Source organism: Sphaeramia orbicularis, chromosome 16 (genome assembly GCF_902148855.1).
Source record: "Sphaeramia orbicularis chromosome 16, fSphaOr1.1, whole genome shotgun sequence".
Classification (NCBI taxonomy): domain Eukaryota; kingdom Metazoa; phylum Chordata; class Actinopteri; order Kurtiformes; family Apogonidae; genus Sphaeramia; species Sphaeramia orbicularis.
This window is the reverse complement of record NC_043972.1, coordinates 21,718,605-21,743,160: the sequence shown is the minus strand read 5'-3', so window position 1 is coordinate 21,743,160 and position 24,556 is coordinate 21,718,605. Positions and strand designations below refer to the sequence as shown.

Sequence of the window (24,556 nt, the reverse complement as noted above, 5' to 3'; positions counted from 1 at the left end):
CTGGTAGAGACTACGATCGGAGTCTCTACTGGTAGAATCGCCGATCCTACCAGATCGCAGTCTCTACCCTGACACACACACACACACACACACACACACACACACACACACACACACACACACACACACACATATATATATATATATATATATATATATATATATATAATTTATTTGTCATTTGCCAGTTTTACAAAGGTGAAGATCTTCAACAAATAATAACAAACTATGCAAGGTATGTAAAATTACCAGTATTAACATAGAACATGAGAATCACATCACATAACTTGCCAGGGGGTGTAGGGGTTTACAAAAAAAATGCCAAAATATTTACAGATGTTCACAGTTCTTGTAGACTTTTAATTATGAGAAAACTTAATTGAGTCGATGTACTGTTTGATCTCATTGTGAAAAGCAATAAAAGAAGTTTTTTGATGAGAGAATTTGCATTTGTTAATGTGGAATTTTACCAAAAGAATGATAAGGTTAATAATGAATGTTTCATTAGAATTGGTCTTATTTCTATTAATATCAAAGAGGCCAAAAAGCACATCTCTCCAAAACAACTTGAAATCTTTTTCAATGTATCTAGCAACAAAATTACAAATATCAAACCAAAAGCTTTGGACAAACACAAATGAACTTTCACCGTGCTCATAAATAACTTTTCCAACTGAAAGACATGATTGGAAAATGTATACATACTACGTACTACCTATATCTAGATTTTGGTTTTTTAGTGAGATCAATTTGCCATTTATATAGTTATTTCCTCTTTTTCTGAACAATTTTATAAACAATTCTTTTTCCCGTTTTTCACTCTATATTCTCATATATGTTATTCCAATAAAATCCGATTAAAAATCAATTAACTATCTAAGTAAATAATCAAATAATAACCCGATATTTCATGTGTCAGTTTACGTTTCATATCACTTTTTGGAATATGACTTGTTGTTGTTGCTTAACTTTTGCTATTAACTACCTGATGAGCACCGATAAATATCTGTTCAAATCCTGTTCATCTATATTCAGTTTTTACTTTAGCTGAACCACTGTAGCGCTCGAACTTAAAGAAAACTACAGAAAGTCCGGCAATTTACGGCATTTCGCTTTGACACACGGTGCCGTAAAGTGTAGTCGGTGAAGTCAACATGTGCAGAGCTGAGTAACTAAATAAACGCCTGGTAAGACCTGTAATATGTTTTTTCAGGCAGTTTTATTTAATCCATGTGACGCTAAATTCACGTATATTTGAGAACATGGTGTTTTATACATTTAACAGTTTTCTGGATGTGTAATCAAATCGTGTTATTAGCCTGTAGCTGGAGATGTTAACAGATAAAACTCCTTCAGTTTACTTTTAACTCAATATAAACTATTTTGATATAACTGTTGGTGCTGTGCTACTGTATAGCGGAATAAAGATACACTCTATTGTTATTTATCAGTCGGCTGAGTTGTACGAAGTCTACAGCCATCACGCTAATCTCCATTACAGATGTTGAATTTTTTAAAATATTTTTTACCTTCAGAATTAAGGTTGTACAGACTGAGGGATATTTATTCAATACCCGCTTGATTTCCTATGATGCATTGAGTAGATCGGTGTATATGCAGTACATGTGGTTGTTATTTTGGGTGAATGGTTGGTGTTTTTAACTTGACAAGGATTTTGCCACGAAGGACGTTTCTCTCCGTGAATATCAAAGGTTCAAATATTTTTTTCACCATGGAATAAAATTCTTTGTCACCTGAATTTCCTGGGAGACTGTTAACATTTAACACAGCAATACGTCATATTCTTTAAGATGATCATTTGTATCGTTCCTGTGAGAAATACGTAACGTTTCATGACTTTTCTTTAAAAGAATAGACTAGATTTAGTTGAGATTTTCAGGTATTACAGGGAAAGCAGTTATTTGGAAAAGCAGATAAAGTGGTCTTTTTTAAATTAATAAACAGAGATCAGTGCATCTGTTGGAGACATTTGTTGTTCACCAAAATTTTACACACACAAAAAAAATGCTGCTTGTTTATTTTTTGTAACATATACCTTGAAAAATGCTTCAGTCAAGTTCTTATCCTGAGTTTATGTAGACCGAAAGAAAATTGAGATTTAATGTTTTTGGCCTTATTGCTCAGTTCCAAAGTGGAAGAACGCATGACTCCAAATATGATTTTTACATTTTATTCATGTTCATCATGAACCATGAGCATTGGAAGAAAACACAAACTAAGGTGATTTTACCTGATGTTCTGGATCAAATGTTCATCATGGTCTTTATTCAGTTTGTATTTCAACATTATTTTTGACTACTAGTTAAGTTTCATTTTAAGTCTAGTTAAGTCTAGTTTTTGTTGCACATCAGTAACACACTCTGTCTGTCCATCTGTCCAAAGATGGAGAACTACTCGAAGGCTCGGACGGTGGAGCATCCACCTGTTTGTCCATTCTCTGGTCTTCCCTCTGACACCCCTGAGGTCCGGGTCAAAGATGGCAGCAAGATCCGTAACCTGCTGCGTTTCGCTCTGAGTCGCATGGAGGTGAAAACCAACACAGTAGAGGGTGAAGGACCGCCCACTGTGGAGGAAGCCGGTGTGGAGCAACAGAAAGAATCGCAGAGCAGACAGATCGTGTTCACAGCGAATGGAAAAGGTGTTTCCAAAGCCATCACATGTGCTGAGATAGTGAAGCGGCGAGTGAAGGGGCTGCACCAGCTGACAAAGCTGCTGTATAGCACAGTGGAGGAAGTGTGGGAGCCTCTGGAGCCCACAGCTGGACTGGACAGTCTGACAGTCAGCAGGAACCTGCCCTCCATCTGGATCCTCCTTTCCACTGAACCACTGGACCAAGGACAGCCGGGATACCAGGCCCCGGGTCGATATGATTCCCTTTGGGCCCAGAGTGGCAACAGAGAGGAGGGTGGAGGGGCCAGTGGACAGAGGGTGGGGCATCGGAGGAAGAGAGGAGGAGGAGGAGGAGGAGGAGGAGGGGGCAGCAGCAGGGGGAAAGGAGCATCGAACCGACAGACTGGACGACCGAGAGAGTCCTCTAAAGGACAGAGTTAGTTTAGTGTTGAGAGGTGGATGTAATAAGACTGAACTCAAGCAAGACACGTTTGTTGTACGTCTGAAGAGGATATTTTGTTTTGTTTTGTTTTTTCTTCTCAGAGATGAGCTTCCTGGGTTTACTTTTACACCTGGTAAATTCTGAGTTGTGACATAAAATAAGTGAATTAAAGTACTTTTATTTGGTTTAACTGAAAATGTTATAGTCAGTATCATCATTTATTTAACAGTGAATACATTGATGAACACCAGAGGTCTATACAGCAAATGCAGAAACAATTTAGGGCTCAGTATCAAATGTTCATACTTACTTAAACATGTCTTCTTGTTAAGTGCCAAACTTGAAGAGATTAAGTGTGTATCTCATCTGTGTTGCTGCAGCAGCATGGACAGACAGCTTTTATAAATTTTTTTATTAATGATAATACTTCAAGTGGTTGTAAAACTGTATTGATGTAGAAAGATGTCACTAAGTTAAAATTAAAGAGCTGAAATAGATACTGAGGTTATAGCAAACATTTAAGTCACATGATTGATCCGCTGACTCATCAGCTGTTTGCCAAATATTCCCAGATATTTGCGGTAAAGTGGAAAGCTTATTGTGTGATAGGTCACCTCGACTGATGAGATGAATTATTGTTCTGTCTCATCCTTGACAAAAAGACATCACAGTCTTTTTAGATGGAAAACAACTGAATGTTCTGCATCCTCTAATATGTTTATTAGAGCCTTTTGTAAGACAGACCTACAGTGCCACCTACTGACAACACAAGACAGCCCTGATTATTATTACCTCCGCCAAGGAGGTTATGTTTTTGCCAGGGTTTGTTTGTTTGTTTGTTTGTTTGTCTGTCTGTCTGTTTGTCTGTCCGTTAGTGTGCAACATAACTCAAAAAGTTATGGACAGAGTTTGATGAAATTTTCAGGGTTTGTTGGAAATGGGATAAGGAAGAAATGATTAAATTTTGGTGGTGATCGGGGGTGGGGGTGCCCACGGGGGGGCCCATTTCCAACAAACCCTGAAAATTTCATCAAAATCTGTCCATAACTTTTTGAGTTATGTTGCACACTAACGGACAGACAAACAAACAAACAAACCCTGGCAAAAACATAACCTCCTTGGCGTGGGGGGGGGGCCCACAGGGGGGGCCACTGATCAACCTTGGTGGAGGTCTGCGCTCTCCGAGTGCTTCTAGTTCACTATGAACCAGTTTATGAAAACACATATTCACATATTTGCCTCAAATTCGCTTGACATTTTGTGGAAACAATGAGACTAAATGATACAAATGATGTCCAATGAGAGGAAAGTACTCACCCAAATCAGCTGTTGGATGTTGGAGAAGTTTAGTGTACCTATTCAAAAACAATAAGTTGCATTGACTCATGGCCCTTCCATTGAACTGAAGTGCAAACCATTGGGGTTGTGTTTTACAGGTTGGAAAATGGTGATGGAGATGACAACAGATTAAATTATTGAACAAGTTTACAAAAAAAGAGTAAAACAAATAGCTAAGTAAGACTATGCAACACTAAAGACTAAACAATAACTTGCCTAAAAGCAGATGTGCATGTGTTGATTTTTTTCTTTATAATGGCCTATTGAACATTATCAACACACAGTTAATGACACATCAGAACAGATTCATGCAAACCCTGTGGAAATGTCATATCGATATAAGGTTCAAGAATCCTCAGCTAATTTAATAGAAAAGTCTTCAGTTTGTTTCTGCTGAAATTAACTAACTCAGGTAAAAGTCACTGTTGGTGTAAAAACCAGAAAACCACATTGTTCTTATCTACAGTCTTTGTTCTGATGCTCAGATGGAATAACCCAGTTGCTGCCACTTTTGCAGGACAAATTCAATTAGTTTAACCCCCTTCACTGAAGCAGTCAGAAGGTTTTCTGTTAAGGAGATGTTTAATGAACTGGATTAGTTTGGTGGTGGGCCAAGGCAGTCTATCTACACACTATATACACTATTTTGATCTTGTGAGGGAAATTTGGTCTCAGTATTTATCCCATCTGTGATGGCTTCATGTTTCTTTCCACAGACTTCCAACCTGTAGGAGGACACAGGCTACTTCCCATCAAGCCTTTAAAACATTTGCAGGGTGCGTCTGATTGCTTGTGATGTTTCCATTGTTGAGAAACCCTTCTGCAAGCTGCAAAATGGCATTTCAGTTACATATGACTGGCTAACATAAAGGAAAAAAACCTGTTTACTACAAACACTCAATTAAAATCTTTACCTTTAACACCAAATTCCCACAGTTACTGGCATCTTGCTGTGTGTTGTGGTGAACAGTTTTTGCAGTCCATTTATCTCCTTGGACTTCACGGCCCACCATCCTCAAGAAGTTCCTAATTATTGTTTAAAAGGCATAACAAGCATCTGCAATACATGAGACACATTCTCATCACATAGAAAAGACCAAGTGCTTCAAACTTTGTAATGGTCATCTTAACATCTGACGTATGTTTCTAAAGTTCAAACTTTCATATATATATATATATATATATATATATATATATATATATATATATATATATATATATATATATATATATATATATGCCAGAAATAGGCATAAACTGCATAATGTGCATAATATGCATAAACTCCTTTAATACAAAAATCAATCCCCTTACTTTCCACAGGCTGCATTTCAGCTTTTTAACCCAGTGGTTTTTATTTGCCCAGTTCTATGAACCCAGTCTCAGTCTGATTACTACATATAATCATATTACATATGTATAACATATCATTGCAACACTGTTCCTCCAGTTTAGTTCAATGGTTTGTTTAAAAAAAATAACAAAAAAACATTGTCCTTGTCACCATATCAAACCCCTATAAACTAAGACGCAGTTGTTTCTGATGTGCTCTGGAGTCTATATTCTTTTAATTGATTCAGTATTTATTATGTTCTTTCTTATCTAACTTTCTAATTGTTTTATTTTCTGTAGCAGGAGGAGAAGATGTACTTGTGTTTTTGACCTTTTATTGAAATGTCTACATCTCAGTGTTGGTCACATTGTCCCACATGAACAGAGTCTTCGTCCACACATAGTTTGTTTGGGTCTGGTGTCACTACCTGTTTGTGTCATTTTGTGGTGTGGATGCCGTGAACTGATCTGTGTGAGCATCTGGTAGATCGGGTGAGCCTTTGATCTCGTTTCTCAGCTGCTTAAACAGGATTAAACTCAGTCCACAGCACTCACAGGAAAAGTGTCCACAGTCACAGGACGCCATGGAGCTGAGTGGACGTCCACTGCTTCTCAGCTTGATGCTGGTCGGACCCATGTTCCAGCTGGTCCTGGCCCAGGTCCGACACCCTCTGCCTGTTCTCTGGATGATGCCTGTCAGTCCAGGATCAGGGATAGAAAACATGACAGCCTCTGTGATCCCAGCTGTTAAACTGGCTCTGCAGGACCTGAAGGAACAACCACCACCTTTGGGGAACTACGAAATCCAGCTCCAACTGCTGGACTCACAGGTGAGGTTCAGATCCAGGTCCAAAAAAGGAACAGAAGACCACATACAGACAGAAGATATAATGTTTATTGTGGATCACTGGAGGGAGTTTTATGAAAAAAAATCAATTAATAAGATAAATAAATAGCATGTGTACCATAAATGTGATTAACTGAGCCCAACAAAAATAAACAAGAAAGTATATTTAACCCTTAAAGACCCAAAAGCATCTGCTGATCTAAAATGTGAAACTTTTGAACCACTAATCCTATCAATACATGTGAATAACTGAGTTAAAATGCAGGTTCTCAGCTTTTTAGCAGCATTAGATGTCTATAGAAAAATACCTGTTTTCACTGAAAAAATGCAGAGGACAACATTATAATAAATGGTGATAAATCATTTGGTAATAGTTAAATGTAGAGAAAAAATCATTTGGACTTCAACACAAAAAATAATTCTGGATCTTTATGGATTTAAGGCTGTTCATTAAATACTAGAGAAGTTTAAGCTTTTAATGAGATTCAGGTTTAATGGGAAAAATCTGAGTAAATGTTGGTTTACAGAATACATCTATAGATGAAACTGTGGATGGATCTATTGCAGTTCTGTAAAGACTGGAACACCATCTTTACAGAACAGAAGTCCAAACTTAAAACACCCTCACTGCACACACATACCTTACCCTCTAAAGCAGCTCAGTGTTCAATGTTTTGGTTCTGTATCCTTAGTGTGATGCTCCTCGTGGACTCAGAGCCCTGTTCGATGCCATGTGGGCGGGGCCAAAGTACCTGATGCTGTTTGGAGGAGTCTGTCAATCCGTGACAACGCTCATCAGTCGATCCCTGGTAGCCCTGAACCTGGTCCAGGTATGAATAACAGGTCATCAGAACCTGTAGCTCATAAAGCACCAGGAAGTCATATCAGCATTTCAGCTTCAGATCAGCCTCTTTTTTTGCCACATTTTTATGATAAGATTCCTGTTTATACATTAATGTCTGAATTAAGTGTAGGTAAAATGTGTCAAATATAAATAAATTAGAATATCTGAAAGATTATTTGTCATTTGTGCATGTACAGGTGGTAAACTGTGCAAAAATGCATTATATTAATCGGCTTCACACCAGCTCCTTGGCCCAAAAGCATCACTTCACAGTCATTTAATCTGGTCTAATTGAGTTTCTGTCCATAGAATAAAGTTTGTTATTGTTTGAAGCAGAAATTAAGGAACTAATTATGAGCAATTAGTAAATTAAAAACAAACCTACATCATCTATATGCTGACTCTGATTAAATGACCTTGATTTTCTTTTCTCAGGTGTCTTTTGCCGCCTCTGCTCCTAATCTTTCTAACAGGAAGTTGTACAGTAACCTGTTCAGTACAGTGCCTTCAGACCGGGCTCTGAACCAGGCCTCTGTGAAGCTGCTGCAGAAATACAGGTGGACCAGAGTTGGCATCCTGACCCAGGAGAGACTGAGACCTTCAGAGGTAAAACTCAGAATATATTCTACCATGTTCAGAATTTATTTGAGGTTAGAAATAATTTTAAAATAACTATTTGGTGATTAAACCTACCTATAAAACTTGTTAAATAGAAGTATGAATATCACCTCTGCCATTAATGAGCTATATAAAACACTGTAATGCGGATATGCATCTATCAAGAAACATATAGCATTGATAGTGATTGGTTGCTTTTCTGTTTCACTTGATAGTGAAAATTTCTGATGGAAACCTTGGATGTAAAATTTAATTTCCCCTCAGTACTGACTCTTCTTATGAGATCTACACTGTGGCCTTTGAATAAAAACATATTGACTCTTTTGACACATTCAATTACAAACAGCATTGGTTAAATCAGAATATAACCTTTAAAGAACATCTGATCCAACCTTTGCAGTAAAATACCTATATCATCAGCATAGAATAAAATTTCACAATGTTTTCACATAGAAGGCCAATGACTGCGTTCGACTGCTCATGTTTGTTTTCTTCTTCTGTGGTCTACCTGTTTTCCAGATGCAGAAGGATCTGCTCCGACAGCTGGTGAAGGCTAATATTCACGTGGTTTCTGCAGAAAGGTTTTCAGATGATGCCTGCAGCAAAATGAAGAAACTAAAGGTGCTGAAGTAGGAAATCAAGACTTACAGAAATCATCTGTGTACAGACAGTTAGAAATCAGTTAGTGAAAAGAGCAGAACATGAAACAGAGGAAGAGTATAGAGGAAGGAGGTGGAGGAAACCAAAAAAAGTGTAAACTAGACTGTGTTGTGTTTGTTATCATGATTCAGGTAGTTTACATCTGTTTTTGTTTTTTGCAGGAAAGTGATGCCCGGATATTTATTGGACAATTTGAAGAGGATTCTGTCTCAGAGGTTTTCTGCTGTGTGAGTATTCTGAACACCATGTGACCTAAAGCATGTGGGCACTTATATAGTCCTCATTCTGTGGTTTTAGCAGAAAACAGGTTTAGGACACTCTTAAAATTTTACATAATCAGAATGATCGGGAAATATTTGAAATATATACTTGAAATATATCCTTTTTTGTGTTTGAAAAGGTGTGGCTGCATCACACAGACACAAACAAATGCAACTGATCTAAATTCTTGACAGTTTCAACATGTCATGCCCTAGATGTGTTTCATTATCTGCTGTAACATCCACTTTTGACCTTGATGGAACAGAGCACAGCCAGAAGGGAGCATGTAGGTTTGGAAAATGGAACAATACTTGGCAGAGTTCAATCACTTTGAGTGATTATGTATGCAATATGAATATATGGGTGTCCAAAAACTTTTTTCACCACTGTATTTCTTATAGAGCAGCTTCACTGTTCTTGTTAAGTGAGATGAAAATAAGGCAATAAAAGCAGTTTTTGTTTACTGTTGTCATTTCTCTGGTTTATAATCCGGTATCGCTGTCAAAAAAAGAGATAAAATAGATTCAAGCCTCCAGAATGACCAGGGGGTTAAGAGGTTATAGAGCTTGAATTCAGACCTAGACCCAGACCTGAAACCTGAAATTCTATAACAAACAGTGATGTTCTTTATGTGATTTTTTTCAGGCATACAGGCTGAACCTGTTCGGGTCTCGATATCAGTGGATCATCTCAGGAGGAGGAGCCATCGACTGGACGCTGGGCTGGCGGGTCTCTGGTTGTACAGCCAACAGTTTGGTTATGGCTGCAGACGGATCCATCAGACTGCAGATCAGACCTTTGAGCAACACCAACAAACTGGGCATCTCTGGACGGGTCAGAAAATCTATTATTCAGATCCACATCATTCAGGGTTTATTCTTTTGTAATTCTATTACAATTTTTGGAATCTTGACTAATATTTTGACTCATACGTCTATTTTATCTACTTGCTTATAATATAAATATGAGTCCACTGACCATGACAAGCTTTGAAAACAGTCAACTTTTAGCTCCATTAGATGGAGAGAAATAACATTTTGTTGATTCTTGGAAATGGATCAGTATAACCTCTGGATCCTCTAACCCAACTCAGTTAAGTTCAGGGGCTACCCACAGCCCACTGTGACCTCAAACATGCCAGACCAGTAAAATAATAACATAAAAACCAATAAATAATGTCAACTCAAAACTTTTTTCCATGCTTTAGAGTGAATCAGTCAAACTGAATTATGAAAATGTTTCTATCCTTTAAAAAATGTGAATAACATGAACAACGTGTGAACAACAATGTGAATAACAACCTGAAATTTCTTAAAAAAAAAAAAAAAAAATCAAGTGCCATTTTAACAATATTATTATGAACCCTTGTATCTCTAGTCAACTGACTTGTCAGGTTTTGTAGTTTTACTACAATTTTGATGATCTACTTCTGTTCAGACTCCTCAGGAATACGAGGAGGCCTACCTCAGGCAGCTTGTCCATGAAGGGTCAAAGGTCAGCCCCCTCCATGGCTTTGCCTATGACGCCATCTGGGTCGCTGCCAAAGCTCTGAGTCATGTGATGGAGACGGTAAAACAACAGGAAAAATACAGCATCCGTAGAAACATGAGCGTAAGCGAAGAGAATGTTGCAAAGAGGCTCCTGGAGGCCCTGAGGCACACACAGTTTGAAGGAGTAACGGTGAGCACACACACACACACACACACACACACACACCTGGAACAATGTGGAAATGAAAATTAAACAATTTTAATAGCACAGTGTTGCTTTCAGGGTCCAGTGTTCTTTCGGAATGGGGAGAGAATGAGCACCATTGAGTTGATCCAGTTTCAAGGTATTTCTGCCAAACTCTGATGCATGTTTATGTGATGTGTACATAAGGACGTACTAAATACATGTTAACATATGTGTATGTCCTCAGGTAGTGGTGGAGTGTTGGTGGGTGAGTTCAATACCAGCACCCAGCAACTAAAACTGACGAACAACCTGCTCAAGTTTAAAGGTCAGAAAATTAACTCGTATCAGATTTTACATTTTCACTTCATTTATTCATTTGTTAGGAATCATGAACAGAAAACATAGGACTCAGAGGAGAGAGGCTTTCTTCCTGGACTATTTACTCTGATAAAATACAAAATATGAATATCTAAAGTAGGATTAAAAATGACCAGTATCATCGTCTTATAAACAAGTGTGTCATCAGCATAACAATACATCACATTTAGTGAGATGGTTTCTGCTGCTGGTAACAGGGTTTGTGATACCTTTAGAGGCCATGTGAACTTATAGATGTCATTCCTTCAGGTTCAGGACCAGCCAGAGACCAGACCGAGGTCCGTCTGGAGCATCGATATGTCAGCCTCCTGGTGTACACCACTGTGTCTTCAGCTGCTGCTGTGATCATCTTCCTCACTCTGAGCGTCATCTGTTTCAACGTCATCATGTATAAACACTGGTACGACTGCAGATGAACCTGACAGACCTGACAGAGCTCACACACTCACTCTGTTTGTGTTGTTTCTGTTGTTGCTGTCATATCAAGTGGTGGGTTCCAGGATGAGCTGCTCCTGCTGGGTCTACTCCTCTGCTCCTCCTCAGTCCTGATCTCTGGTCTGGATGAAGCCTTGCTTTCAGACTGGACCTTTGACCTCCTCTGCTCTGTGAGTAAAATTATAATATAATCTGAGGAACAGCTTGACAGTTTTATCATATTTGGTGCAAACATTTATAGAAGGATTCTCTGTGTATTCTCTGTGTGTGTGACATGACGTTGTGCAGGTGCAAGCTTATGTAACTGATGGTAGAAGATTTGTGACAGAAGGATTCTCTGTCTGTGACATGATTTCTGTGTGAGACATGAAATGATTTCTGAGTCTGAAGATATGAGTTGTGTGGCCTGCAGGTGTGGGCTTATGTAACCGTTGGCAGTGTGCCCAAGGCCATTGGCAGTACGCCCGGACCTGCTAGTGGCACAGTTGGCACATGTCTTCGGCACGTGCCCCTGCACAGCTGTGCTGTTGATTAGAACTGGAGACATATAAGAAAGTAAATGATTTGGTGTGACCTAGTGTGTGTGTATGTGGCAGGTATTGCAAACAAAATAGATGTGCCTGACCAAAGAGAATTTTAATAAGAAAACAAGAGCTTCTGAAGGCGATTGAAATCATAAAATAATTTCTGCCAGTGGAAAAATACCCCAAACCTTCTAGAAGGATGGGCAAAAGGGTATAAAAGGCTGTGAGTTTAGGGCTACGTCGGCTCTTCTCCAGAGGAGCGTCCCGTGTGTTTGATTGGTGAATAAACACATGAAAAAGGCTTCTGAAGACTGGTTGACTCAACTCTTATTTTTTGACCCCAAGTGTGAGTTTTTACTTCTATTAGGATAAGGACTTAGTATTAAGTTACAGTAAATTGGTATTAAAATATAGTGATTTAATCTATTTTTGACAAACGGGTTTTCCACGTCACATTCATTTAGACTCAGGGACTGAGGAAGTATTTTTGTGATTGAAGGTCAAAGATGAAATTCACGATGAATTCACAAAGAAACAGTATTATTGACAACTCTTGGCAATAATGACAATATTTAGTGTGTTGAAAAAGAGGTTCTTTATCTAACATTTTTTTTTACTAATTTCTTGGTTGGTTTGGTGCTGCAGGTGCGTCTGTGGATTCTGTCGGTTGGACATACTGTGGCATTCGCTGTTCTGTTCACTAAGACATGGAGGCTTTATTTACTGGGACTCATGAACCAGAAGGTAAAACAAAGCTCCTAAAGTCTCATTTTAACATGAAAAATAATGATATTAAAAATTCACATTGTACCTCTCCAGGAAAAGCTCATTGTTCCCAGCGTTCTATGTTTTCATTGCCCAAGTTCATTTAGTTCTTATTTCAGATCTTTGTCCATCTTCACCGTACTCCTCCCATTCTACTGTTTAATCCCCTTCCTTCATCTGTTCTTTATTAAAGATTGACTCACCCTTAGGATTTTGTTCTGTCTTCTGACATGGTTTTAAAGGTTGTTAAATGTGTGTTGCAGCAGCAGACTGGTCTTCAGAGATCTGGCTGTGTCCTCCTCTGGATCCTCCTGTTGGATGTGTTTGTTTTAACCTCCTGGCAGATCCTGGACCCTCTCAGATGGGTGGTGATGCAACACAACGCTCAGGTACAACAGGAGGAGGAGTGGGAAGATTCAGATCTGATTTTGTTTTGTTTGTTTTTCAAGGAAATTCTGGGAAGAGAGGCAATAATTTCTGAGATTGAACAAAAATCTGCATGCTGATATAACTGCCATTTTTAGGATTTATTCGAGGTGTGACATTTTAAGAGTAACAGCTCTTCTTGAAATCTCTTCTCTCCTCTGCTGTTGTTAGCTGTTAATCCAATTGTCAACAGTTGTAACGTTTCCCATTGAAGAACATCATGTATCTCTACAACAGAAATAATAGACTTAGGACATTTAAGCTAGTGACTCTGTCTTTCGTCAGATGTAAATTTTTAGATAAAATTCCAGAAATTGGGAGTTAGTCCTTGTTGGTGTTATTTTCTTAAGACCAACTTACTGATCTACTGGGAGTGCACATCTTTTATTTATTCTAAGATGGCAGTTTATAACAGTCTAAGTGTGACTGTGTTGTGCGTTTTTCAGAGTGACGACTCTGACCAGGACTTGATCATCCAGCCCTTCTCCAAACAGTGCAGCAGCAGAAACATGGAACTGTGGCTAACAGCTGTGTGCGGATACAAAGGCCCCCTCCTGGTCAGGACCCAACATTGCAGCTCATCTTACACTCCATTTACACTGATTTTATAGGATCATACTTGACATCTGGAACCACTTGAGAAACAAAACAGACAATGTAGCTTTTTATCATGTAAGGTTTCTTTTGCTTTTTACAACAGGTTCCACTGGGTTCCACAGTAATGTATTTTACACTTCACCAACTACAAATCCCATGATGCTTTATCTGTCCAGGAATCTTGGTCAGAGGTTAATTCTTACTCAATAAGTAATTCTGGTTTCATTGTTTTTATTTTTTTTACATCCTCTAATAAATTTTCAGATCTATCTGTACTTTTTCCCTCTGCTAATGAGATGTCACGGTGAATAGAAACTTATATTAAATAGAAACTACTGATATCTGTCAAAGACTTTTTATTGGCCTTTAACAACACACAAGTGTACTGACATAATGTAACGTCGGAATTTTTGATCCAAAAGAGCCTCAGGTTGTTTAGTATCTCACAGAAATGGTTACAGATCATGTTCATACATACATGCATTAAAAACACAAACCATATGTCATAGAACAACAAAAAGTAAAATTAGTACAAATTGGTAAGTACAAACAAGTACAAATGCAATGAAGGATATGATGAATGAAAACATTTTTTCAAGCAGGTAAAATTTCAAGAAATACAAGATTAAATTTGTATAACAAACTGTGTAAAAACAAACAAAAACATGTAATGTTCTCTGAGATTATCATGCCATAAATTACAATAAACGCTTCCCGCTTTCTGAGTTTTTTCCTTGTATTTTTTACAAGTTTAATCTTTTTTCTGGTTTCTTTATGACTTTATAATCTCTAAAGATATTATTGCCTCCTCCTGTTTGACTTTTTTTTTGTACCTAAATTTGCTTGAGTATGTTTAGTTTAGTTTATTAGTTTGATCCCCATTAGCTGCTGCACACCACAGCAGCTACTCTTCCTGGGGTCATCAACAACACATATATAAAGCACCACAATTTCCCACAACTCACTCAACAAACAGGATGTACATACACTCAACACAACAACACAAAAATCAACAACAGCACACAACACAAAACAATTACAATAACAATGGTAATACTAACAACAGAAAAAAAGAATAAATAGGCCAAAAATCAGAAACAAAAAATAAAAACATAAAAATAAAAACAAAAAACAGCTCCACAACAAAAAAACAAACCATCTAGATGATGTCATTATAGGATGTGCAATAGCTCAGACAGTTATTCTTGGGTAAATATGAAAATATGTAATAAGAAAGACACACAGAAGCTGCAAAGAATGACAAGAATTACAGTCAAACAACCAAAAATAGATATAACCTGGAGCCAACAGCCTATGCTGTCAGTGGTTTCCATTTCTATTAAGTTTAGAGGGTTGATAAAATACTACATTTGGCAAAGTAATGGGTATTTTTTGGTTGTTTTACAGAATCAAAAATGTTGTTAATATTTGAACACCTATTTATTGTCATTTTCATGCTAAAGCTGTGCTTTTGTGTTTCGTTATCAGGGTCTGGGGTGTTTTGTGGCCTGGAGTGTCAGATCTGGACTTTCTGATGACATGTTGGTCTCCAGTAAACAGCTGACCTTCAGTATGTCTGCTCTAACACTGTTCAGTCTGTCAGGACTGTCAGCGGCTATGACGACATCCCATAATCCACCTCTTCAGTTCTGTCTCATCAGTTCTCTCATCCTCAGCTGTAACCTCCTCCTCCTGGTGTCTCTGTTTGGTCCAAAGGTGGGTCAGAGTCTTCACCTTCATATCCTTCTATACCAGGCTCATTATAGTTCAGGGGCCGCGTACAACCCAATTTGATTTCAAGTGGGCCAGACCAGTAAATTAACAGCATGATAACCATAATAATAATAATAATAAGTAATAGGGCAACTTTCACAGTATTGTGCCTCAGCTTCTCATTTACACATGTGCATTACAACTTACAGATAACAGTTAATCTACAAAGACACAAAACTTTTAGAAACAGGCCTAATATTGTTAAAATTCCGCATATCTTTCTCAAGAAATTTCAGGTTGTTCATGGTTATTTAGATTATTCATATTTTTAATGTAAGATTGGTTTGTAAATGTAAATATATTCTTCATGTAATTTTAGGTTTTTCACACTAAAAGAGAAAAATATCAAGCGGTCATCATTTATAGGTTATAATAATATTACTTTACTGGTGTGACTCATTTCAGATCAAATTGGGATGTATGTGTATGTGGCCCCTGAATTTCTCCAACTCAAAATTCATCTTGTGGGACAGATTTAACCCTTTGCTGTCCCAGTTTTTGTCCATGGGCCGTACACCCCTGTTCTGAATAATCCTCATGTCCTGTTTTTTTTTCAGTGTTTGTTCATGTGGTCAGACAGAGATGAGCTTCAGGTTCAGGTTCAGCCGCCGTTGAAGGTGCAGCATAAAAATGCAGACCTGCTTAGGTTAAACCAGCACCTGAAGACCAGAGCCATTCAGGTGAACACACACCTGGACAAGATCAACAAGCTCAGACAGAAATACACTGATCTAAAAACATGACCTATAAAACATGCACTTGTGTGCTATAAAAATATTAATAATAAGATATTATTTTTCCTTTTTTTTTTTTTTCTGTCATATAATTATTAATTTTCTGCCTTTTCTTTTCCTCTGTTGTGTTTTGTTAATGTAATGGGGTTTTTTTTAATGCTAATGTGGGTTGGAAACAGGAATGCAGAATGAGAGATTGTGCCTGTTGTGTTATCTGACTAAAAACAAAATAAAAATATGCATTAATAATACCATTATAATAATATTCAGAGTACATTAGTACAGCATTTGACCAAACTTTATCCATCAAGTCCTGTCCTCCTGAGATCCAGCAGTGCAACACTGTCAACTGCTAAGGACATTCCAGAGAAAATATAGTACTGAATCATTGTTTAATGTAAAAAATCTAAAACTTTTACTCCCCTGGGTCTCAGGAGGATATATTTCTGTGACATAAAAAGCTGAAAACATGAGCAGATCAATTCTCAGTCACACTCCCAGAACGTTTTGAGCAAAAGTAAGATTTAATCTGTTAATGATTAATCTATCACTCTTATATCTGATGTCGTTGACAGTTGAACGTCGAAATTGAAACCATCTCCATGCAGCTGTGTGAGATGTCAAAGCTGGATCAAAACCGTCAGCTCTCAACAGATGATGCAAACTACGGTAAATAAATATACATAGAGATGACACTGCTGCCCTCTAAGATCATAGCCGGAACTACACAAACTACAGCCACAAGTCCAACCTACATCACATGTAAAAGACATGAACTACTGGTGTCTGCCTTCAGATAAGAGGAAGAACAGCAGTAACTATGATGTGAAATGTCTGTTTTTCAGCTTTGGTCCAATCTGAGATCAGATCAGGGATGTGGACTCATGTGGTTCAGGTCTGTGCTTCAAACAGAGACTCAGAGAGGAGGCCTTCAAGTCCAGAGCCAGATCCAGACTACATCAACTGTCCTGAAAGGTGAGTCCAAAACAAACACAAACACATACATCATGTCTTTTCATAAATGTGAAATGAGAAGAGTTTCCAACAGATCTAAAAGTTTATTTGTTATAAATATAATGAAATAAATATATTTATTTCCGGACCATTCAGTCAACCAAAACCAGTATTAAGAATGAGATTTAGTTGGGAATTACAAAATAATTCCACTGAAGTGACTGTTCAGCATCTGTGCACATGAACATCTGAAAAGAAACACCTGAAAATGTACTTTAAATAATAACTCTATTTACAGGTCAGCTGTAGAGTTAAAGGTTTGCATTGTATAATGTTGAATCATATTATTGAGTTTCCAATCTTTCATTTAGTTTAAAACAACATTCTCTGCTTAATTAAAATAAATGATAATCCTCAAAGACCTAAACAGCTGCCACCAAAAGTATCTACTTATCTAAAATGTTTATTAACTTTTGAAGCACTAATCTATTTGTGTATTTATATTATATTATTCAGGTAAAATGCAGTTTCTCAGCTTTTCAGCGACATCATCTACGCCCCATTTGGATGTTCAGAGACTTCGTAGTGAACATGGAAACACTGTCATATTCAGCAGTTAAACCCATGTAGTTTGACAAATGGCAGTGGTTGTAGGCATTTATATTTTCTTCAGTTTTCTGTTTTAATATAATAACATTTGAATTTACTTTGAGCTTTTGTTAATATTTACACAATCAGTGAATTAAGTACAGGAAAATGCCTAATTTTTGCTGAAAATGCAGAGGATAGTATTATAATAAGTAGTATTAAATCACTTAGGAAGGGTTAAATGAGGAGAAAAGTTAGAAGTAGCCATGAAAATAGTTGTAGATCTTTAAAGGTTAATACAGGGTATGATAGCAGAAAATGTACGAATTTTTGTAGCTCTTTAGTTAAAACATATATATGAAAATTCCCACATACTATCATCTAGATCCACCATTGAGTGTAAAGAGTCTGTGTTTTTACAGATTTTCATACTGTGACGTTTTTATTTGCTTGTTTTTTTTATTATATGAAATAATTCAGATTTCTTCTACATATTTTGATGTTGTATTTGTTCCATTTTCTGTTTCCTCACCTCATATTCAGTAAACAGTGATACAGCTGAAACTGAAGATGTTTTTGTCTGATACTTCATTTGATATTAATGCTACACATAAACATCCTTCCACTTCCTTCAATTGAGTATTTCTGTTTTTCCGTTTTCACCACAGTGTCCACCGCCGTCTCTCGGTTCAGCTGCCGATCCTCCATCACTCGTATCTCCCCCTCGTTGGTGGCGTCACTTCCAGCAGTTCAGACCTGTTCAGCAGGGAAGACGCCTTTATTTACTGTGACACTGACTCAAACCTGCAGAGACGACACTGCTGAGCCAATCAGACCACAGGTTTAACACAAGGAAACAGTTAAAAAGACTGATGGATGGATGGATGGATGGATGGATGGATGGATGGATGGATGGATGGAATGATTAAAATTGCCAGCTATGAACAACTGATTTTTTAAGATCAATAACAGACAGGAGAAATTTTTTAAAAATTGTGGCTCCTTCTTAGATGAAGTGCGGAATAGATCATGGAGTGGATCCGACTGCAGTCTTGGGTATTCCAATAATAACTTAAGGCACAGGTGTCAAACATGCGGCCCGGGGGCCAAATCCAGCCCACCAAAGGGTCCAGTCTGGCCCCTGGGATGAATTTGTGAAATGTAAAAATTACACTGAAGATATTAATGATTTTAGTTCAGGTTCCACAAACAGACCAATTTAATCTCCGGTGGGTCGGATCATTAAAATACTATCAGAATAACCTATAAATACTCACAACTCCAAATTTTTCTCTTTGTAAATCTAAAAATTTTCATGCCATTTTACTGTATTTACACTAAAACAAACTAACATTTCACAAAAACACGAATAACCTGAACAAATATGAACATTTTGAAATGTCTGAAGTCTAATTTTAACAATATTCTGCCTGTTATTAAATGTTTTGTGTATTTGTAGATCCACTGTGATCTGTACATTGTAATGCACATGTGAAAATGACAAACTGAGACATATTATTGTTCAAATTGCACTTAATTTTCTTAAGAAATTTCAGTTTGTTCATGTTATTCACATTGTTTTAAAGGATAGTTGGTAAATGTAAACCTTTTCATTGCATAATTTTACTTTTTTTGCTCTAAAACATAGAGGAAAGTTTAGAGTTGGCATTATTTATATATTATTATGTTATTATTTCACTGCAGATCAACGTTGACTTAATGTGGCCCCTGAACTAAAGTGAGTTTGACACCCCTGACTTAAGGGATTGGTATTCTGATACTACAGTGTATTATAGTAAATGTTTTATCGTCCTGGCCTTGGTGTTTTGTCACCTGGAAAGAGTCATAATGTAACAATATATCCTGTATAACAAAACTGACAGTACTCTATGGTTTTTGTAATTCTTTTTGTTTATTTGTCTTTTTTGTTGTTTTTGTGGGGTTTTTTTGGTTGCTGTTTCTTCTTGTTCATTTGTTTTTTGCATTTGATTTTCGTATTTTTTATTGATATATTTTCTTATAACTATATCCTGATGTATCAATGTAAAATGTTTAATGGGTGAAAAGAAAGAAAAACAATAAAAAGTGAATAAGAAAAAAAAGGAAAAAAAAGAAAGGCTGAAAGAGCTCCTGTTTTTGTCCTTTAATGTGACATGTTTGTTTGTGTTATGACCTAAAGAATTATGCTCCTGTGTTTATTTTTATGTATAAGTCATAAAATTTAATACATCACCACTGATAAAAGGTGGACACAGCTGCAGAAGGGACTCATTTCTACAGCTACAACCATTAAACACACAGTGTTCAGCCATAAAGGTTATTTTAGGTAACGGAAAAGGTGAAAGAACTATTTTAACTGCAATAAAAGCAAGATATGAAAAGTCCAATGAACAATGAAAAATGAAGACAGATTACAAAACAGATTATCAGGAAAATCAGCTTGGTTTTATTTTTCCTTTCAGTGTTAGTGATTCATGAACAAGAACAAAATGTCTTTAATAAACAGTGTTTTTGTAAATCACATTTGGAGTCACTTTTTTTTTCATTGCAGCTTCTATAAATTAAGACTTTAACTCATCCAACCTGAAAATCACTTTTTTTTTTTTTTTTAATTGATTTGTCACTCATTAATTTACCTTCTTTGGTTATTGTCTTGTTGCTGATGCTTATTTGATAGAAATAATCTTATAAACCTCTTTGAGTTTGTTTGACACATCCACACAATTTTTTGATTTTCTCTTTAATGTGGCAACAAACAAATAAATGAAAATAATGAAAGTCAAACTAAGATCTAAACTAAAGTAAAATGCAACTAAAACACATCGGTTTATCAAAACAAAACTAATTATGCCCCCAAAATAAAATTAAATCCAACTCTACTCAATTTTATGTACTATCATTTATTTTCTTTGATTCCAGCAGGAGGTGCCAGAGGTTTTTTAAAGGAAACAACACAGTACCACTGTCAGTCATTTAATTCATCCCTGCTATACTTATATACTAAATTATACTAGTCCTACAAATACTACTAGCTACTGTTACATTACACTAAATCAACAGCAATAATAATTGTATAATTGTACAATTACTGATTTCCACTTATGTTATTAGAATCTTGAACTGATTTATCAATGATCAGAATCTGATTAAAAGGAAAAGTCAAATGAAAAAGCTAAATGTTTTTGTGAATTTCCTCATGTAATTTCTTTATTTTAACACATTTCCTGTTTTTATCAAATCTTAAACTATCCCAAATTCATCTGAAGAATTTTTTTTTTTTTTTTTTTTTTACTCTTTCTGTTGTTAAAATAAATGTCATTATTGGACATATCATTTCTCATTTTTTCCTTGCACAACAGAAAAACACATACAAATAATCAGAGTAAATCCACTCTATGTAAATGAAACACTGAACTTTTCCTGAAATTATTTTGTAAAGTTTTAACATAAGTTCCCAAAGCCTCAAAATCGTGTGGTTAAAAATATCAAGGAACCACATATTTGGGGATGTTAAATTGAGGTTTGACAAAAAAAAAAACAACAACAACCTGTAACCAGAACTGAAACAGAGTGGAATGGAGTTTGGAAAGTTATGCGTAGCATTAGGTAAATATGACATGTGATGCATTAAATCATTACAATGACCCCGTCACCCACATTCTGCAGATAAAACATTTGTATTTGTATGCATTTTATTACTATATTATATTGGGTACTAATATATTCAAAGTTTCTTTAAATGAAAACACAAATGATGAACGCATTCACATAATCTTTTATCCTCTAAATAATGGTAATGTCTAAAACTGGCTTTAAATTTAATTCATTCTGGGTTTTATGAAACAAATTGGGTTTTATGAAACATTACAAGAAAAGATTGTATAATCAATGTTTTTTCCTCAGCATTTTGACATCTTTTTTCTTAGTGAATGCAAAATGTGCCTGTGGAAATAAGCATTTTTGAATATTATATTATTATTTATACTGGTTTCATTTACATTTGATTGATTAATATGCATCATAAGTTTATTTTTAAACCTATTTGTTTTGAATTTTAAGCAATATGAACCAAAAATTGATATATAAAACTACAATATTTTAATAGAAAGACAATAGAAGAAGATAAAATGTAAAATAACATGAGAGTATCATCAGTGTGGCTTCATATTTAGAATAAAGTGCAAATAATACTGGAAAGCACATGAATGTAAAGCTTATCTGCAGTTAAAACACTTTTAGGTCTCTTGTTTAACTCGGTGTTCAGCTCATTCGTGTCCAGATTCAGGTCAGTTGTTTATGCACAAGAACAGACTGCGTTTGAAGGTGTGTAATCGGTCGTGATCTCACATATTATGTCATCACACGGACGCACGTTTCAATTTAACACAAAACGCAAAGATTACACAATTCAGCTCATGTGTCACTGAGCAGAAACTGGACTCAGGACATTGACCTTCGACATCCACCAGGTCACAATGACACGATGAAGACTCAGAGTCGTATTTGATTTAAGTTCAAGTTTCAGCTTCATGTGAAACATAGACTCTATAACATGTTCCCTTTCAGATGATGTCTAATATGTGCATTCTGACCTTTACATTAATTGCGTTCAGAGACAAAGAGTCCACTAAGAATATCAGCTGATTCAGCCAGAGCTTCAAAGCAGGAACTTCTCTCTTTTTCCAGAACATAAAATGATGTTTTATCAATCCATTCCATTCCAATCCAATCCATTTTTATTTATAAAGCACAAATTTAAACAAACACAAAGGTTTCCAAAGCGCTGCTCAGTAAAATAAATGCAATAAAGACATAATAAAAAGGTAAAATGCTAAGGTAAAAGCACAATGAAATATAATAATTATCAGTAATCACATGATATGAAAGACGCCTCTGTTGTGTTATCTTTCTTTTTTGAGGATGTGATGTGTGATGTTCTGAGTACGATTCAGGTTTAGTGTGGATGTGGAAAATTTCAGAGAAAGTATTGAAGATAGTTACCTTTGTTTTTCTCCCTAAACTGGGACAATTTATGGATTTATCAACTGAATCACATTTAGAGGAACATTTTATTCCTTTACATTTATTTGACACAATATTACTTGATGGAGTAATAAACTTGTAATCTCCTCAGTATTAATAAATTATATATATTTTTTAAATTTACATACTCATACTTTTGCTGAAGTAACATTTTTAATTCAGAACTTTTACATGTAACAGAGTATTTCTACTTTTATTGTAGTTAAAATACTGTATCTGTCCATTGTGTTTTGACAGTGGGAGTCTGTAAAAAAAGGAACGTTAAGTTCATTGTTAATGTCCATTGTTAAGGAATGGATGTATATTTGCAAATGAAATATATGTCACAGCTTTAATTTTTAATTTACATTTTCCACACTGCTCCTGCTATTATCATAACACAGAAAAAAACCCATTCTAGAAGCAGCTCATCATACCTAAACCAACTAAGAAACAACACCAGTTTATTCATAAAATCTATAAATGAATAAATTCACAATACTGATTCTTTTTTGCATGGTCTTTATATGTGACAGTAAATGCATCTTACATTAAACATGAATTTGGCTCATATCAATAGAATCATTGTTGTCATGATGGATGTATGAAAGTATTCAGAAACAGCAAAGAGTTTCATTTCATTAGAAGAAGGATCTGCTTCTCACAATAGTTCAATTGTTTATGATTTTTTTCTTATTGCATTGAAAAGTGACTCAATTGTGGTGTTTCATGTCCTTTTTCTCTTTATTTATTTATGCAACCAGACACCTCCTTGGTTCTATACACAGTGCACCATCAAATATCTTATTCAACTATTTAATTAATTTTCAATCAGTTTTACTGAATTGTCAATTCAGTACTACTTTTGTACTGTTTGTGCAGCAGGTGGAATCATTTAAAAGTTAAAATTTATTTTTCTTTGCACAAATACTGTATATAAGAAACATTTGAATTAATGTGATTTGCTGATTATTATCTGTGCGAGTTTGTAAAAAGTTGTTCATTTATTTATTTTCTATCTCATCTTCATATTAACCCTTTCATGCACAGGTCACTGCAGTGGACAGTTATTCCCCAGCTGTTCTCTTGTATATTAATGGGTTTTGTTGTTTTAGTTCCACATCAGCCAACACAGTAAACACTTACGCACCATCCCATACACTGATATTCAGACCATTACTGTAACTTTGCTGTTCTTGATAAACCTGATCTGCAGTAACATGTTTAAGTGTAAATCAATTTATATTTGTTAGACAAGAAGGTTTTTTTTGCATATTATCTCCATGAAGTGTGTAATTACTAGTATTAGAATATGTTAAAATGTGAGAAGACATCAGATTAGCAGCATTAAAAATGTTTTTATTTCACTGTTTTCATATCACTTTCTGATATTGGGTTTTAAACACATGTTTCTTTACTTCAAAAATTAAATGCATGGACATTTTTGTAACTCCATAGAAAAAAAAAAAACTCATTCGCATTGTTTTTTTCATGCCTAAGGAGGAACAAAAACACTGAAGAAAAAAATCTTGACTAAGGTTCTCACAATTCATGCATGAAAGGGTTAAAAACAGGAAAGTGATGAAATATAGTTAACTGTATAACATGCAAATCTTGCTACAAATAAATGTAAAATAAACCTCAAGTGCATTTTTCAGGATTTGTCTGATCTCATTGAAAATGTGTTGATGTTCTCAGTGAGTTAAAGGT

At 35.9% G+C, this 24,556-nt stretch overlaps 2 protein-coding genes across 2 annotated transcripts; both read left to right on the top strand.

Annotated features, from left to right (window-relative positions):
• The first annotated feature begins 1,118 nt into the window (after nt 1-1,118).
• rpp25l (ribonuclease P/MRP 25 subunit-like) lies at nt 1,119-3,724 on the top strand. Its single transcript, XM_030157874.1, has 2 exons — nt 1,119-1,187; nt 2,404-3,724. Exon 2 carries the CDS (start codon nt 2,404-2,406, stop codon nt 3,070-3,072), a length of 669 nt encoding a protein of 222 aa, XP_030013734.1. The 5' UTR covers nt 1,119-1,187; the 3' UTR covers nt 3,073-3,724.
• A 2,390-nt stretch (nt 3,725-6,114) lies between these two features.
• On the top strand, nt 6,115-18,934 carry LOC115435457 (gamma-aminobutyric acid type B receptor subunit 2-like). Its single transcript, XM_030157881.1, is given in 18 exon segments — nt 6,115-6,573; nt 7,283-7,420; nt 7,870-8,040; nt 8,572-8,673; nt 8,874-8,939; nt 9,619-9,807; nt 10,411-10,653; nt 10,747-10,807; nt 10,895-10,975; nt 11,278-11,633; nt 12,633-12,731; nt 13,016-13,141; nt 13,625-13,735; nt 15,264-15,491; nt 16,106-16,228; nt 16,858-16,951; nt 17,128-17,257; nt 18,493-18,934. Coding segments are annotated over 18 exon segments (2,721 nt in total). The 5' UTR covers nt 6,115-6,327; the 3' UTR covers nt 18,650-18,934.
• The last annotated feature ends 5,622 nt before the right edge of the window (nt 18,935-24,556 follow it).